At 31.2% G+C, this 19288-nt stretch overlaps 2 protein-coding genes across 2 annotated transcripts in view; one reads left to right on the top strand and one right to left on the bottom strand.

Moving 5' to 3' along the window:
- Positions 1-19288, top strand: part of tous (testes of unusual size) — an 86647-nt gene that overhangs the window by 25633 nt on the left and 41726 nt on the right. The window contains exons 2-3 of the mRNA XM_040726243.2: positions 17061-17574; positions 19059-19223. Of these exons, the coding sequence (XP_040582177.2) occupies positions 17061-17574; positions 19059-19223 (679 nt within the window). The remainder of the gene's footprint in view (positions 1-17060; positions 17575-19058; positions 19224-19288) is intronic.
- On the bottom strand, positions 10119-11203 carry LOC121130391 (15-hydroxyprostaglandin dehydrogenase [NAD(+)]). Its single transcript, XM_040726147.2, has one exon. The coding sequence runs from the start codon at positions 11072-11074 to the stop codon at positions 10163-10165; it is 912 nt and encodes a 303-aa protein (XP_040582081.1). The 5' UTR covers positions 11075-11203; the 3' UTR covers positions 10119-10162.

The following is a 19288-nucleotide window of genomic DNA, read 5'->3' as shown; positions in this document are numbered from 1 at the left end:
GCTCCTGCCTACTGTGATGTCTTTCCTAACAGACTCAGGGCTGTAGTTTCTGTAAAATGGGACAACATTTGAATGCAAAATTGTAGGTTACTAATTAAAGAAAAATAAAAAATTAATATGTGATGATTTATTTTAAAGGTTCACCTTGTTATTTGCTCATCCCACAAAGTCAATTTGACAACCTCAATAAGACAGTAAAAAAACTAGGAATCAATTAGACTATAGAAAAAATATACCTCCAAAAATAGTATGACGAAGAAATTGATAAAAAATTACTCAACAATAATGTAAAAAACAACCAGAGATGAGATCAATCCTGGGGTTGGACACATGGAAGAATCATTTAAATAATTACATGCCTTCTTGTTTTGCTTTATTTATCTTCTTGAAGAAATTCAATTAAAAATGACGTTGACTATTTATTTATCTTTTCTTCAACTAATAATAGAACTGCATAGGGAATCTTTCTCAAATATTTCGAGTTTGGATCATTTAACATCGGTTTAGTCGATTTTTCAAAAAATATTTCAGGCAAGTCATTTTTGAGGAAATTCTTGACTTTAGTACAGTTTTTTTTTAGAATTCGATTAATACTCTCATCCAACAATACTACATATATATTAATAAACGGAATTTATCTGCAGGTATGTCTGAACAACGCTCACACTCTGCTCTCTAATATATATTAAATACCAATACAGTATAAATAAAAAAAAGGAGTTAAATATGTGGGAAACCTCTATAAAAAGAATGAGATCTTGCAGGTATTTAGTTCAAACATAAATTAAAAAAGAAAAAAAAAGGAAGTACTTATATATATAAATGAAAGTGACACTAGATGAGATTTAGCAATGAGGTAAAGTACTCCAGTATCTCATCAAATGATGTTTAATTGTATTGCTTTAATTCTTGAGGAGAGAGAGGCTAATAAACTCAAATAATACCATCTACTACCATTAGACTATATTAATAAATCAAAGTTTGTTTGTATGAATGTGTGAATGAATGAATATAGGAAAACGAGTTACCTGGTGCACTGTATATAGTATATAAACATATTTTGCTCTTAGAAATAACAATCTACACATATTAATGAAATATTGCAGGCGTGAACATATAGCCTATTTGCACACGCCTACAATATTTTAGTAATTTATTGTTATGCAATATGATTCATATATCATCCAATTTGTATAGAGGGTGCACTGTATATAGTAATGTATAATGTAAATCCTCTAAATATTTTTGATATAATAAATATTAATAAGGTCGTATTCAATAGTCGTATAGAAATAGTAAGTTATAGTAAGCTTTTCTAATAGTGACTGTTACCAAGGATATCTATGTATCACCTTGTCTGACTGATACTGTTAGAGTAATGATATTATACTCCATGACATCATAAATCTGTCTGTCTTGCCAAGCAAACGGTACGGAGCATCAAATAAAAAATTCTGTCAAGCCCGATGGCATAACATTGTATTTCTAATATTCCTTGGGGTATACCATAGCGCTTTTCCTACAAATGTATACCTTCCGCCGCTCTTTTTAAGAGTAAGGCCAATGAGTTTAACTGTTACCAAGAGTAGCTGTATATCGCCTTCCTTGACTGTTACTGTTAGAGTACTACTGTTATACTCTATGACGTCATATCTGTCTGTCTTGCCCATCAGTTAGTAAGGTACATCAAATGAAAGATTATAGCAAAATCGATTACATGATGGCATAACTTTGTATGTATATCAAACTTGGTCGTATTAGGCGTGTACGTATAAGAACACTGCCTCTTTTTTTTCATTTAACTATGTGTCTCTTATGTATATGTTACTCATGGTCAATGTGGAAAATTGGACATTTTACAAAATTCCCGGGCAATATATATAATTTTCCATGGAGTGGTCAAGGGGCATTTTAACTTCATTTACATTGTCAGGTAAAACGATGGTGAGTAATTTGATTATTAATCCATTCATTGCAAGCTATTTGATAATTCAGTTTATTTTCATTGAAATTTATATTGTATTCACAAAATCAAACTATTGTGTGATAAGAAATTATCACGAGAGACTCAATTCTATTTTGAAAAATATACATCAACCAATAAGTTGTGCAGGTAGACAATTGGTACCTGAGGGGCTCAAGGCCTACTGCTACCACTATACTGAGTATCAAGGACCCCTTTTCATATTCTAAGATACACCCCGACCCACGGGTTGTGGAAATGGACCACTCGTCCAATAGGTGGATTATTACCTAGCGCCACCGCTTCTTTGAGCATCAAGAACACCTTTCAATATACAATAATACACTCCAGCCCATGGGTTATGCAAGTGTGCAAGTGCATGAGTTAATGCAAGTGGGTAATTAGCTACTGCCACCGCAACATTGAGCATCAAGAACCTTCGTTATTCACACAAATCAGGGGATTAAACTTTTTTTGGTATTATACTTAGTGGGCTCTGTAGAGGTAAGTGTAACTTTGATGGTGGTTTATGACAAATGACCATCATGCGGCTCCTCTGAAGCCGTAGAGTCCATGTGTTTTTAATACTAAATTATAAGCCAAAAGGTGGGCTATTTGGTTGAACATGATAAAATGTTGGTATATCAGGAATACTGAGCAACAAGGAAAGCTCTAATAAAGATCTACATACATTAGAATTGTTGATCCTATTTAATAATATTCGAACTACATGGTTGTATATTTCATATATGTAAGTCTTATTAGTTTCTTCAAAATAGACATAAACAAAAACTTGTGCCTATATTGTTTTCAACAATAAATATATTAATTTTAAAAATCATCTTTTGAACATACCTAACAAAGCTAAGATTACCTTTATATTTTTACTTAAAAAATCCTAGATATTAACACCTTCACCAAATAAACTACTTTTGCAGTATGTTGTGCTATTATGGCATTTTTCTATTGTAGAGGTTTCTTTTTTGCAATAAACTTATTTGTTTGGAGTTTGTTCAATTGTACCACTTAAAGCCTCGTTAATTTCCATTGGACTGAATTGATACATACGGTAACTTACTTCTCTCCGGGAACTTCATCAACACTGATGAATGACTCATTACAAGGCTCAAACATACATTGAGCTATTTTAAGATACAATTTTCCCCTTAATCTATAGTATCCGTTCTCTGCTTCATGGATCACAACAGCTAAGGCGTAGTGGATATCAATTTTTCCACGGTCAATACTTGAAGCTTGGACTCTGACGATCTGTCCTATGCCAGTCTCCTTAAACTGCCTTGGAGAGAGCTGCATCATATTGTTTGCTTGTGATTAGTTCCTCTCTGTTGCACTTGGCCGTCCTGAGTAGATTGTCAATGTGGGTACTTTCAATATGTCCAATCATCTTCATTTAGGGGCGCAAATGGAACAATTTTGTTCTCCAGCTACAGATTGTTGGCAGAATACAAATTTCTTATTATCAACTGTTTGTTCTCTTTATGACCTCCACTTCGGGCCTTTACTGGTCTATATTTCCACACATTTCTAATAGATGCTACTCCGTGGCTAAATTATACTCCTTGGATAAATGAAAGCCCTCAAGTTCTACCTTTATGGGATGGCCATAATTACTTGGTATGAAGTTCGCCCAATACCACAGTGAACGCGGTGATTCTTGGAATACTGAACAAAACCACTGTCGATAAGCCAGCCTACTTGTCTTGTTGTCACTTTGCAATGCCACATCATAAAAATCTTAGAATGTCTCCATTTGCTCTCCCATATTATTCCTGAGATTCTGTGTGATTGAAATTTCCATGCACAAGTTCACTTGCACAACCTGTGGGCTAAGTTGTATTAAAGAGAAACCGATGTGTATTATAATGCATTCGAAGGGGATATATTTGTCAAAATAAAATGGATTCTCTATTGACAACTTCTTATCATACAATAGTTTAATTGTCTGAATACAATATGAATTTCAATGCAAATGCATTACATCAGGGATGTCTAACTTTTTAGTATAATGGGTTGGAGAATCAATTAAGCTAAATTTCTTGAAAACTGACGATATAAAACAAAACTTTTAACTACATCTGACAACACTTTTAGAGTATCAGAAAATACTAAATATTGTCGATGTTTGTACGTATTACATATACGGGTTCTACACGTTTTGTTGATATTGCGACAATTTTACTAAAAAATGCAACTTGAAGTAAGAATGAGTAGTGGGCTACACCTTAACATTGTGCGGGCCGCAATGCGGCTAACACGCCACATTTTGGACATCCCTGCAATAGATTATCAAAGGGTTTGTAATGAAATTGTTTCTCTATTAAATCCTCAATTATCAAATTCCTTGCATTTAATTGTTTAATAATCAAATTACAGGACAGGAATACAATTTCTTGCTGATCTCTCGTCGTATTTATAATATATATATTGGGCATTTATATGAAGAAATTTTGGGCCATCATACACTGATGCTACACTTTTAATAAATTCCTAAATTGATCTTTTTTTATAATACATTGTAGAACAGATTTGATATTACCATTATGGAACGTATAGTGCAAATATTGGCTAATTATAATTTACAATTAAAATTAAGTCACAAAATACTAAAGAAACCAAAAAGAACCAAACAAAACAACTCCAAGACCTTTTAAATACATATTATGGTAGCAAAACAAAAAGTAAATCAGCAATGATGGCACCACAAAGACTTACAGTAATAAGGGGCTCCGCAGGAGGTGGGATGGAGGGTCTGTAGCCCCTCCAAAATTAAGGAATTTATGCTGTTTACTAGAATTTTATTTTCAAAAAATTTAATTTTTTGAATTGCTATGAATTTTGGAATTTGTTTTCTAAAAATATCATATTTAAAACTCAATTTTGTGTGAATAACTACACATTTTATAAATTTTTTTACAAAAAATGTAATATTTCAAATTTTTTGTGAATAGCTTTGGAAATTAAGGTTTTTTTTTTTTTATTTGGATTTATTTTCAAAAAAATTCCAAAAACCAAGCCTCCCCCCCCTATAAAAATATTTATAAATCTGCGGACGCACCTACTAATCATTCCCTAAAGAACAATCAGTATTGATACCCGTCTTTTATGAGCACAATCTATCACGAGTACATTACTTTATACCTATTTAGATGTTAACATACTTGGAAAATAAAAAAAATAAAAATTCAGATTACCAATTATCCAAAAAATCTTGCATAGGCTTAGGTAATATTTAAAAAAAATAATTATAATAATAACTAATGGTAGTATCCGCTATTGTTCAGAGTAATTAGGGGTCGATAAACATACATTACTTTGGGGTATTTTTTGCCAACTTTTTTTATGTAATATTCCTTTCTTTTTTTTAAATATGACATGCTGAGCTTCAGCTACAGACGCTCGTTGCTACATTATTTTTTCTTAGATCCAGTAGTCACGCAGTTCTAAGATATTGAACCCACAATAAGAAATGATTTATTGATTTAAAATTGATATTTTATTTATTAAACTGTATCTATTATTTAAAAGAAATGTTTACTTGTAAATAAGTAATCATTAGTGTTATTTTAATCTATCAAATTTGCCTTTCTGAAATTTGTACCTATTTGAAACAATTTCTAGTTATTTATAATAAGATAGTGATGAAGTGATAGAGCTCAGTTTTTTTTGTAGATCTTGATCTTGTTTTCATCTGGAATTCATAGAGTTCTTATTTAGACAAATACTTTTCAGACATTGGATTTGGAACGTTCCTAAGGACAGAGCTGGGTTTAAAGTAGTAAACACATTAATTACTTTCGTGCTTCCATAATTAAATTTATTTTGCTGCATTTTCACTCCGACAAATAAGAAGCGTGTTAAATGACAGACCTTATTCATTTTGAAAAGTAAAATTGTTAAAGTATGAAGATGAATGATCAATTCAATCATTTTGGGAGTCTAAACAACCAAGTTTAATAACAATTTCGAAGAAAAATTTCAAAAAACATATCGATTTCCAAATAGTTAAATTAAATCCACAGCTGTTCACCAAAAAAAAAAAAAAAAAAAAAAAAAAAAAAAAAATTCGAGCGTAAAGTTTTACAAAGAAAACTTTAGAAATCTATAACAAATCTCAGAAAATAAATTTTTTTAGAAAAAACTTTCAGAAATCCAAAGCTGTTCACAAAAAATGAAACTTTATGGGTAAAAATGTATCAAATTAAATTTCTCCAATCTATAATCATGTACAATTAAGTTTTTTGTAAATAAATTTCCAAAATCCAAAGTTGTTCACAAAAAACAAAATTTTTTGTAAAAATTTTTAAAATTAAATTTTTCGGAGAAAAATCTTCAAAAATTCATAGCTTTTCAGAGACAATTAAATTTTCTGGACTAAAATTTGGAAAATGTAATTAAATTTTAAATTTTCATATCATAATCAAAAATTCCTGAGTGGGTTTTTTTATAATCAAACCCCTTTTTTCATTAATATTAGGATAAATACTAAACTATAGAATGTCAAAATTGGACCAACAAATCAAAGGACTTAAACCTCCCTGTTTATCAAAAAATTTACCCTCTATTACCTAGTTTTTATTATATATCTCAACCTAAAATTTATTCAAATGTGTTATTACGAAACATGGAATTTTTGGAGCAATTTTGGATAATAAGCACCTAAATGATCAAAATGGAGCAATTTGTATTTCGAGAAAAATACAGTTTTAAATCAATAATTCAAAGTAATTAATATTTTGCAGTATTAAATCGACAAATCAATCAATATTTTAGAGGGATTTTCTTCCTCTAATCTTTGCCTCGGGTCAGTATTGGTACATTTATATGTAGCAAAGTAATTCCACATTAGTAGTTGAACGAAATTTGAATTTGATGAGATCTTCAGGAGTCTTGTTAGATGAAAGCATCTTATCATCACCACCACTGATATTACGTACAACCTTTTGTATAAATGGAAGATCAATTTGGCACAAACGTATTTCTCATTTGTTGCAAGATCCAAAGTGGATTATTCAATAATCAATTTTGTACCAAATGTACCCTTCCTCTAATTGGCTGTTGTTGGAATCTGGCTCCTTTTCTTATCGAATCATGTTATTATCACTCTGATGTCATCATGAACATACTTTACCTTAAAAAAAAAAGAGTCTAACGAAGGAGAGTTTTTGTAGGTGGATTTCATTCGAAAAATATCATCAAATAATCATCAAAAGCCGTTGTGTAATGTAACTAGAGCCCACACTTTTTATATACTTGATTTTTTCTATGCATACCCTTGAAGTATATGCCACGATACAGGGGCCTTTCCATATTTATTTCATAACAATTTATAAAAATGAACCATTTTCATAAAAAAAAAGGTCAAAATCAGCCCTTTTTGAGTGACTGAGAGATCGCAAACAAATCCCAAGCCTAGTTGTTACCTTCTTATTCTATATTATAGATGAAAATTAACAATTGCAGAATTAAGGAACGTTTTTACTGACGTCATAAGTTGCATTATAATTCACCGGCACCATATGGGAGGCTCAATGTTGATACTTTTACTACACAAAATGGAATAAATTCCAATAAATCTTAATGGAATTTCATCAAATGACTTTTTGAATAAGAAAAGACTTAACATTTGTACTGTATACGACTTGATTCCAATGATAAATACTAATTTTTGAATTTTATCAAAATAATATATACTAATACTCCCTATAAATGTCTAGATTTGTAGATTTTTGTTAACCCAGTATGTACAAGAAAATTAGGATAATTGGAGAATTTTTTTTTATCTTTTCCATTGTTATAGATAATTTTTATCTACAACATGGAAATACGATTGTATAACGATGTAATTAGATATGTTATTTTTTATCATAGATTACTTAACATGTGGATAAACACTAGCCACGCAACCTCCTTGATAGAGCCTCGAAAATAAACAAAAAATAAATTGGAAACAATTAGGGGAGAGAGGAAATTTTGTACAAATAAATTGATGGCAATAATCAAATTTATCAATGAGGGCAGAATCCAAAACTTTTTCGCTCAGTCATCTGAATTCTTAGATATCTGGGATTAAAGTAATTCGGGACTATCCCCAAATGAAAAGTAGGATTAATAAAACTTAAGTAAAAGTATTTTTTATGATTAAAAAGTGCTTTTATTGATTCTGTATCTTGTTCTGAACCCAATATATTTCCATTTTTAGGGTGAAAAATGATGAAAAACGATTCTCTTCCTTAGACCCTTTTAACTTATTCATAATACATAGTAATGACAACACTATAGCTTATATTATAGAAAAAATATTCGATGTATAATTTAAAATAAGATCTATGTATTTAAAAAATATGCGTCTCCAAGGAGTAGTGATCCTGTTTTTTACGGGAGTGTACAAGCAAATACCGGGCCGTGCAAAATTATTAACCGATGATGTAAATATACTTTTTAAGAGGTTTTGTGGGAACCAATCTGATTGTTTTGTATTTTTACTGTTAAAATGAACAAAAATCCTTCCTGTGAGAGCGTAACAACTTCCACACGTGAGACCATGCCCAATCAGGAAACAAAGAGGATAACAACATTAAGGAACAGGTTGGGGCCTCGTTGAAGACAATTTACAACGTTTCCAAGCGCTTCGAGGCTGGGGGTGATCTCAAGCATTCCCCTGGAATGCCTCACTGTCTCAACAAGGCACGTAAAGGCAGTATTCCAGAGGACTCCCTACAGGTACATTGCCTACATGGCCAGAAAGATGGGAACGTCGAGATCAACTGTTTCAAGGGCATTGAAAAGGGCTGGAGGTAAGTCCCTGAGGCGTACTGAACGCCTTCTGCTAACTGAACGTCAGCGAGCAGTCAGACTTGAGCGTGCCAAGAAAATCTTGAATGATATCAAAAGCTCATCTGAACGCATCATCATTTTTTCAGATGAGAAAACTTTTACGGTCGATCCTGTTTTCAACAGGCAAAATGACCGTGTTGTGAGCTTTGGAGATATGCAAGATAAGCACCGCTATGTGGCAACAACAAAGCACCCTGCTTCGGTGATGATGTTGGGTCTCGTGGCCTCCAACGGGAAGGCCATGAAGCCGGTATGGTTCCCCACTGGCTATAGATTAACAGCGGAGGATTATGTGAAGATTCTGGCGTCCAAGGTCTTTCCGTGGATCAAATCCATAGTCGGCAACTCTCCTTGGGGTTTTCAACCAGATGGATCACCCACCCACGCTTCCAAGAAATCTCAGGAGTGGCTCAAGGACAACCTGAACTTTTGGCCAAGGACCACTGGCCCACTCAGAGCCCAGGTTTGAACCCACTAGACTTTCCTATCTAGGCGCACGTGGAGACCAAGGCCTGCAAAAAACGACACAAGAACATAAATGCCTTAAAGGCTGCTGTCAACAAGGCCTGGGCCTCCATGGACGCCGATTACATCCAGCAAGTCTGTGGCAGCTTCAGACGTCGCCTGACCAGTGTCATTGAGTCAAATGGTGGCTACATTGATTAAATTTGATCACAAACTATTTTATTATTCTAAAAATGTATGAATAAATTGTTTCTCAAGTCATTCGAAATATCATTATTGTCTGCGATATGTTCTGAACAAAAATCGGTAAATAATTCTGCACGGCCCGGTAGTCATCATTATCATCAGATTTTTTACGATTTGAATGTCAATTTCATGGCACTGTACCTCGTAAAAGGAGGATCAAGGCAATCCAAGGAAGATACTTCTAACTTGATCAGTGATGCTCTTTCTCAAGAGATGTTCAAATTCAGATTCTGACGACGTTAGAAAAGCTTGGAGAAAATATAAAATGAAAAATTGCTGCACCTTCCGTGAATTTATTAATAGAAGTAGGCGAAAATTAGGTTCTGCGGTTGGAGTTCTCTAAATGTGTTCGTGGGGGTTACGATAGAGAAATCGATTTTTATACATAAATTAATATGTTTATAACTTGTACTCAAAAGATAAATTTCGGCAAAATCTTTAACTGTTTTTGTTATGTTTATTAAAAAAATTGAAGTGCTCTTAATGAAAAACCCTTTATATGTCTCTAGCTATATTTTATTAACTAAAAGTATATTTATGTATATGCAGCTCATATTAAGTATTAATTGAATTGAATAGCACTAAAATGTAGATACTTTATTAAGTTTATTGTATTTGAAATTGATTAAATCTTTAACATATGGAATATAGGAGAAACAGTATCAAAGTTACGACAACTGCAATCAGAGCAAAAAAAGTACTAAATTGAAGAATTTGGAGATCCGGATATACTTTTTTAAGGAGTACCCCAGCCATGAACATCAGATTATAAGCAAATGCGTTTGTTGAAGGGAATTCTATGATTGGAGAGCCGGGATAGAGTGTATAACAAGCTCCATTTTGATCTATCTCTAGAGATAGTAGAAATGCCTTTCCGACTTCTTCTACCGTTAACACCTTTTCTAGCTTGTTTTGAAGGCTCACAGACTTCAACATATTCGTATCAATGAAAAATGGGCATATGGCATAACATTTGATGCCATGAAAATCGGATAAATTATTGTTTTTTGTTCCTGGTAGTTTCTTTAAAAGAGATTTTTTAGCAAAGGATTTGGTGAAGGCGACAACTCCCTGTTTTGAAATAGTATATCCAGACTCGTCTGCATCTCCAAGACCGATGATCAGCCCTGCCATTGATGCAATGTTCACTATTCTACCACCTTTTGCCATTTTTTTAATTGCGAGGAAGCCTCCGTGCAAGGTTCCCATCAGATTTGTATTTATACAATTTTCCCACTCTGTGAAGCTTGTAATCCCAGCATTGTTGACCAAGACATCCACATGTCCAAATTTCTTCTCAGACTCTTCCCAAACATGGTCCCATTGCTTAGGATCTTGAATATTGTGTTGGAAAGAAATAATTCTACTATTTGCATCGTATTTTTGTTTAAGGCTTTCTTCCGTTATTAGTAGTAATTCCTTGTTTATGTCAGTGATAATCACTCCTTTTGCAGATTCCAAAATGGATAACTCTGCTAAATGTTTCCCCAATCCTTGAGCAGCACCAGTGATGATCACCACTTTATTTTTTAATTGAAATCCCATATTATATGTACTATTATTAATATACACTGCTCAGTAACAAATTGAAATTTTTCAAGTAAAAAGTTTAACTATTATTTATTAACTATGGCACATACTACAAGTAAGTCTACTCAAAGAATACTAAAACTTATTTAAGTATTCCATGGCCTACTGTATAGTTGACACACACGCATAGAGATAAAATACTTTATTTATTTAATTATTTTATCTCTATGTACACAAGTCATTATCAAAAGAGTTGCAAAAAAACAACAACACAAATATTATAAATGTTAAACTACTTTAATTGACTTTGTGATGGCGTGATGAGAAGGAATGGCTTTGTCAGAATAAAGTTCCATGAACTTTACAAGATTTAGATAAATATCAATATGGGCTGGGACATTGGAGGAGACGAGCATCGAGTTCATGATATAGTTGTTATAAATAGCATCTATAGAATGAAATATCATTGTTCATTTTCGTTGATTTATTTACACATTATGTTTTATTTGAAAGAAGTTAGAGCAATAAGTAATATTTTAATTGTAGGTACAATTCGTTTTCGAATAAATTTACTTAAAGAAATTAATCTATCAATAATTCCGAATTATATTTTATACAAATGAAATCGTATGTTTTGTTTTATTTTACATTAAGGAAAACGACATGCCTTAAAATTAACCTTAGTCTAATTTTATTTTTTAATAGCATATTGTATGTTTAAATAGTTTCTTATCAAATTTCGGTAATATCTATCATACTTATACATTTAAACAATTTTTTTGGGCCTTGATGATGGCGATGGAAGTATTCTTTGACGTTCTCCATAATATTGAATCCGATTCTTGGCAATCAAAATTTTCTAATGCAGAAGCAAATATGATTTTAATATTTAGTTGGACGGTTGAAAAGGAAGTAAAAACATATCTTACTCTATTTCCAGCAAAACATTGACAATAATTATTTCAATGTCGATCCTAAACTCTAATCTTAGTACAACGAGTACTCTTTATTATAAACATAATCATAACTTCCCAATCAATGTTGTATGGCTAAGAATAGTTAAAATATTAACCCATTATCTTACACAGTTTTTATAAAGGTTGATTGACTTACTAAATGTTCAAATTTGAGGAGAAAGATCCAGTCCCGTTCATTTGAGTTCTAAAATGGTAATTGTCTCAATAAGGACATGAGAAAAGTTGACGATATGGATCCTTGATATTACAATATTAAATTATCATGTCCTCTGAATATGAAATCATATAAGCTTCTTAATTACAAAATTTTTATTAAGAAGAATCAGATTCAATATTATGTAAGGGATCAATGAACACTTCCATCGTCATCATAAAGACCCCCTCCCCCAAAAAAACAGACCAAATTGCGTAAATGTATAATTGTGATGGATATTACGGAAGTTTGATTAAAAATTAAATCAAAATGATGCTCAATTTAAAAATAAATTTAGACTTATGTTAATTTAAAAGCTTGTAGTTTTCCTTAATATAAGATAAAATTGAAATAATATTTCCATTTTTTAAATATAAAGAGTTTTAAGTGTATTTATTCATAGATTACTTAATATTCATCCATAGTTTAGTACACCAAAATGGAATACAATTTTTTGCTAAGTTATATTCGAATAAAATCAAAGTAATAGGTCCTAAAAATGTCTAATAAATGGCTAGATTTATACGATTAATGATGTTTTTGATCGATAATGGAAGATAAAAGTAGATCATTTGGATACAAATATCAAATCCTTACAAAAATACTAGCTAATTTGGTTCTAGGACACTTTGCCAAAAAATAATAATAATGGTTCATACTTTAATACTCTGTAATTATGAATCTCATTCATGCTACTCCAATTTATAAGATAAAATGTACAATTATTTGATACGAATTGTAATAATTAAGTGTTGACTGATTAATAATTTATTCCTTTTATTTTTTTTATATTCCGATTTTATGCGTGTTAATTGATTACATTTTAAATTATAAAAAAAATACTTCTGACGCACATGCAATTTCAAGAATAAAGAAACTAGGATTACTCTTTCTTTCTTTTGTAGACTGTCTCACAGATTTTCCAATATTGTCAAGGACACATTGTTTTTTTCTTGGAAAAGTCTCAATTGTCCAGCTGAAACTTTGAAAAATGATATTAATATATGAAGGATTCCTGAGAAATTTAAACCCCCTGAACCTAAGAATCATTAGATATGGTTAGGCGTTGTTAAAACTAACTGATTTTTTGCCGATTTCGCTTAAAATCATTTGCCAAGGCTGCTTAACATTCAGAGAACTCAGTTTTAGATGAATGAATGAATTTCTTATGATTTAAGTACTTCTGAAAAATACTGCTAAACAAATTTTTCCTCTCTGTTCCAGTACATTAGGTAAAAAATACAAGACTATATTTATTCACAATGTCTAAAACAAAAGTAAAAACAGGTTCGAGAGCTTAATAAAATTGTAGGCCATCTATTGGCAAAAAAAAACAACTATTCCAAGCGCATCCACAGACATATAATTCCCCCAATTAAGGATTTTTTGTTTTTTTACTAAAAACTTTAATGTTTGATTTTTTTTCTTCAAATAATTTAATATTAGAAATTTAATTTATGTATACAAATTGTTTTTCCAAAAAAAAAATTAATTTTTGATGAACAACTATAGGTTTTTGATGTTTTTTCCAAATAATTTAATATTGCAAATATTTTTCTAATAATTTAATTTTTAAATTTTTTTTCCAAAAAAATTTCATTTTGTAAACTTTTTTCCCAAAAAAAAATAATTTTCTCTGAACAGCTACAGGGGTTTGAAATTTCTCTCCAAAAATTTGATATTTGAAATATTTTTTCAAAAAATTTAAAATTTTTTCTGAACAGCTGTGAAATAAAAACTTTTTTCTCAAAAAATTTAATATTTGAAATTGTGGTCCAAGCAATTGGATTTGTTGAAAAAAAATCCCAACAACCAAACAAAAAAAAGAAAAATAATTTTGGGGACCCTGTATTCATTTTTAAAATATCTGACCGGAAAATATTTTGATGATTAGCCCTGTCTAGTTGCTACTCAACACTCATTGTATGTATAATGTATTATTTTCTACAATTCATACTGTTTTAGTGAATGCCATATAAAAATAACATATTTCATAATTATGTTTAACTTGAATTGATGTAAACAATATCCGGTATTAGTCACTAATGATGTAGACCCTTTAAATTCTTGTTGCTATGACTTATAATTAATTAATAATTTTCTTCATTCAGATTGTGTTTATGCACATATATCTAATTAATTGGATTTCTTAGTATAATGATTTTTCCTCCTTTATTTTTGCATGGTCAATAAAAATAAAACCCACAACAAAACTCCACTATCATAGATTTTCTCATGAATTTATGACTCACAATTTTTGTAATTTTTGATACGCTACAAACTGGGCCAAACAGTGCCTGAGATCCACACCGACCTCACTATCATTTACTTTGATGGCTCTCCCAGTTGTGCAAGCATCTTTGGGTGGGTTGGTGAGATCTGGGAGGGCAAGTCCACGGGAGACAAGGACACCCAACGACATCGACCAAGTCAAAGACTTGTTAAAGGGAAACCCCGATTGAGCGTTTCAGAGGTCTCAACAGAGCTTACCCTAGCACCCACAGTGGCTTTTAGAATCCTAACTGATGAACTCTGCTTCAATAACCTCCTCAGCGTGTGGATACCCCATTCTCTCTCTCTTTTGACTAACAAATATGAGCGAGTGAAGTACTGTAGAGCCCTGATTAAGCTCTTTCAGAACCCCAGGAAGCACTATTTGGAGTCTCACCTGTTTCTACAGGACGAGTTCTGGTTCTTCTGAAGCACCTACTCCGGTATTACGATTTCGATAGCTATGAAGACCTCCCACGCGGGCTTCAGAGGGCGATGAAGTTAGAGAACAAGGAGGAGCCCTCCAGAAAGTTGTGGGAGTTGAAAAATCATTGCCATGACGTTATCCGAGACAGAGAAGATTATGTTACATGGTTGAGTACTTGTCATACTGCGGCAGTCTCAATTATTTCAGAGCAGCCTAATATATAACTCGTGGGATTACGAGGCATTGCACATCAGAGGACACTCTTGCACTATCAGAAAAAGAAAACATCTCGTGAAACAACATATTAAAGAAAAGGAGATACGCACAGCTATAATCAATAAATGCTAAAGCCAATAAAGCCCCAGTTTCCTCTAGTTTCACCTTTCAATTTTATAAAAAGTATGCTAATTTTTTAGTTCCTATTTTACACCAATTTTATGAAAGAGTTCTCTCCCTTGGCTACTTTACGGAATTTGTATCCCGAAGCAAAATGAGGATCCAAGATACTTAAAGAATTTACGACCTCTGACAATGCACAACATTTATATACAAAATAAATCATACGTTTTAGCTAACGGACTCAGCAAAGTTTTAAAATCAATAATACATCCAATCCAATACGGTTTTATGAAAGGAAAAATTAATGAACAACAAACTTAAACTCCTTAAACTTTACAAACATTCTTTAGTCTACGAAAAATATTTCCTTAACCCCAGTTGATTTTACCAAAGCTTTTGACACACTGTCTCATAAGCTTATAATTCAAACTCTATAAAAGAAAGGTTTTGGTGACTATATCATCAGAATGGTTGACACTTTCCTATCCAAATCACAAACCATAACTCAGTAGGAAATGAAGGGGCAAATATTCACAACAATGAAGGAGTAAGACCAGAAAATCCCTCCTCTGCTTTACGTTTTATTCTATGCTTAGACCCCTTAATCCATGAGATTCATCAAGAGGTTGACATCGTTGGTTTTTCCTCAATTGCATCCTCCCATCCAAAGTGTATTTGCTATGCAGACGACTTGACAACGATTTTTTCTGGTAGTCCCTTGCAAACAATTAAATCAATAAGAAAGACTCTTAGCCTACTAGATAATTTTTGCAAATGAATGCCGAAAAAACAGAAAATTTTATTACATTGAAGTGGACAAATATATTATGCACTTACATATATTAAACAAGAGACCTGTGAAATTGATACATAAAACTATTGAATTCCAATTTCAATATCATAGGCCTTTTATTTATATATATATATATTTGATTATTTAAATCTAATGAATGTGTTTTTAAATTACTTAAATAACCGTTTTTACTATCAACTTATCAGTTCAAACTATAGCTGACCATGATTAAAAAAATCACACACTGTGCTTTATTTTAACACTTTTGTTGCTACTTTGTTATATCTTAAATCAAGTAGACACGTAGTTCAAAGTACACACTCAAAGATAAGGCCTCCACGGACAAACTTTGCTTTATTAATATAGACTATCGGGAGTATCCGGCGTTGCTCGGAGATATTTTCTGTCTGCAAACAGATTAACCTTACTTAATAATATAGAAATATAATTCCCACATTTTTTTTTGTATGGCATGCTGGGCTTTGCTGTAATTGCTTTTGTTTAGATATCTATTTCTTAGTTCAAGAGGTCGTGCAGGTATAATTAGAGTTACCATTTTTGTAAGGTAAAACTAAAGTTAGAAATTTGTAAAAAAAACAACAACAAAAAAACGGTTCTTCTTCTTTTTTGATCATTATTTAATAATATCCGTGTTGTTAACTTCTCACTCTGAATAAGTGTTATAACCAATTTTTGGTGTAAATTGTTTAAAAAATGTATTGAATAATTAATATATATGAATTTAAATGTGACTATGATATTTTTCCTACTTAAATGTTGGAGGTTGTTCTGTTTCTAGTAGTAATTCAAAATTATATAACAGGCATGTATCATATGCCTGTTATATAATTTTGAAAATAGATATATATGAAGCAAATACTCACAAATGAAGTGTCGACAGACTTTGCTCATTAATATAGATAAGAATTTTTTGTATATATAAGTAAATAATACTGTGTCAAGTGTCAAATGTTTTTTGATCTAATATATTACTAATTTAGCCAAAAACAGGATATAGTTCCTCTAGCCGAAAAGGGAAAACACATCACGTCCATAGCCCTAAACAAGAACAAAAGACTCCTCGCATTCGCAGAAAGAGGAGATCGACCCTATGTAATTATTTACGATCTCCATCATAAAAAACGACGAAAAGTTCTTCGATGTGCTGAGCTTCAAAGTGAGGACATCATATCCCTCTCCTTTTCACACGATTCCAAATATGTATTGGCACAAGGTGGGCCACCCGACTTTGTTCTCGTCTACTTCTTTTGGGACAAAAATAAAGTTATTACAACTTTGCGTAATGTTACCCTTACGCAGAAAAACATTGCAGTTACGCAAATATCCTTTAATCCATTGGATCGTAATATTGTTTGTCTCATTGGAAAAGGGATATTCAAACTGTGTCGGTTATCAGAGGGTGTTCTTAAGCCATATGGGTTCACAAAGGCGGAACATCATTTTATGACTTGCCATGATTGGCTCACTCCGAACCACGTCATCATCGGAACAAAGGTTTGTTATATTTTCTTTTTGTGTGAAATATTAGTTCAAATATTCAGAACACTTTATCTTTGTATAAATATTTTATGTTTAATATCTAATTCTAGTAGTAGGTTTAAATTACCCTGAGTACGGATACAGTAAAATCCGGAATAAATAACTGCTATTTTCAAATGAAAAGTTGACTAATGGTTTCTTATATTTGGATTAGATAAAAAATAACAATTTTTGAATGCTTATGTACTTTGTAAGTATTTGATTAGATCCTGTTTTTGATAGATCATCCCAGGGTTTAGCTTATCTTTTAAAGAAAGTATTTTTTGGAAGGGCAATCATGATATGTGCCCGCATTACTTAAAAAAAAAGTTAAATTAATTTAAAAATGTTGGTGCCAGCTTACGATTTGTAATTTATACTCAGGAAAGTTGATACTTAAAAAAAAGGGAGAGGAAGACAAAGTTGATTAGATGCGGATTTTTTATTTCAAGTTTCTTCTTAATGTATTACAAATATTCAAATTTCCGAAAAATTAAATTCTTAAATTTTTTTTTCAAAAAATTCAAGTTTTAAAATTGTTTAACAAAAAAATAATTTCCTGTACATATATATTTTTTGTGACGATATAGGGTTTTTTTTTTGTGAATAGCCATGCATTTTTTATTCTATTTTTTTCAAAAACTTAAAAATTTAAATTAAAGAAAAAAAATAACTTAATATTCATAATTTAATTTTTGAAATTTTTTGTGATCAAATGTGGATTTTTGATATATTTTTCAAAAAAGTTTACTTTTTGAATATTTTTTTCAAAAAGGTAAACTTTTTTGAATATTTGTTTTAAAAAAACTTAATATTTGAAGCTTTTTATAAAAAAAAAATAATTTTTGATCGTTTTGTGAATGTCAATCCATTTTTCCAATTTTGAAATTTTGTTTCAAAAATTCCAAAAAAAACCCCCAAAAAACGGAAAAAATATTTATATATAAAATCCTGCAAACGCCTTTGTAGGCTATGTGTTTATACATTCTTCTCATGTCAGAATTTGACTGTATTTAGTTCGTTTTTTGGTTTTATGAGTACTATAACGGAAGTAAAAATTAGTAATTTGAATTCAATTTATAATTATGTTATGATAAAAGGCTATTGTTCTGAATCTGTTAGCTCTACTAATTTACTATTCAACAGTTTATTTGCTTTTTGTAATATAGGTAAATTAATTAGTGTTCTTTTGCGGAAAATATTTTTTATTAATTAATCATAATTAAATAAATATAACATAGTAGCAAGTCGTTTGAAATAACCAAGGGGTGATTTATCGGATTAAAATGGGAAAACCAATACATTGGGGAAAATATTTAATATTCTCATCGTATCAAATCACATTTCTTCTATTATTTCTTCCCATGATGAGATTTCGTCATAGTGAATTTAGCTCAATGTAAAAAAAAACCCCACACAATTAACTTATCGTACATATACTTTTTTCATTTTTTTGATAGGCTGGTAAAGTCATCGTTTTGGAAAATGGGGATCTCAAAGTGATATTAGAATTTACGACTCTTCTCAAATCTTATTTGGAATCATTGGAGGGAGATAAAGACAAGCTGGAAAGTTTTGTGATTGATGAGAATAAAACAATTAATTCTCTTATTACTTACTCAAAGGTACATTATTCTAAGAATCATTTTAGGATTTTCTACATATTATGTGCCGTCCATTATAAAAGCAA

Source organism: Lepeophtheirus salmonis, chromosome Z (assembly GCF_016086655.4).
Source record: "Lepeophtheirus salmonis chromosome Z, UVic_Lsal_1.4, whole genome shotgun sequence".
NCBI lineage: Eukaryota > Metazoa > Arthropoda > Copepoda > Siphonostomatoida > Caligidae > Lepeophtheirus > Lepeophtheirus salmonis.
This window is presented reverse-complemented; position numbering and strand designations above follow the sequence as displayed.

Excerpts from the sequence above, each read along its gene's own strand:
- LOC121130391 (XM_040726147.2), bottom strand. The coding sequence starts at position 11,074 with ATGGGATTTCAATTAAAAAATAAAGTGGTGATCATCACTGGTGCTGCT.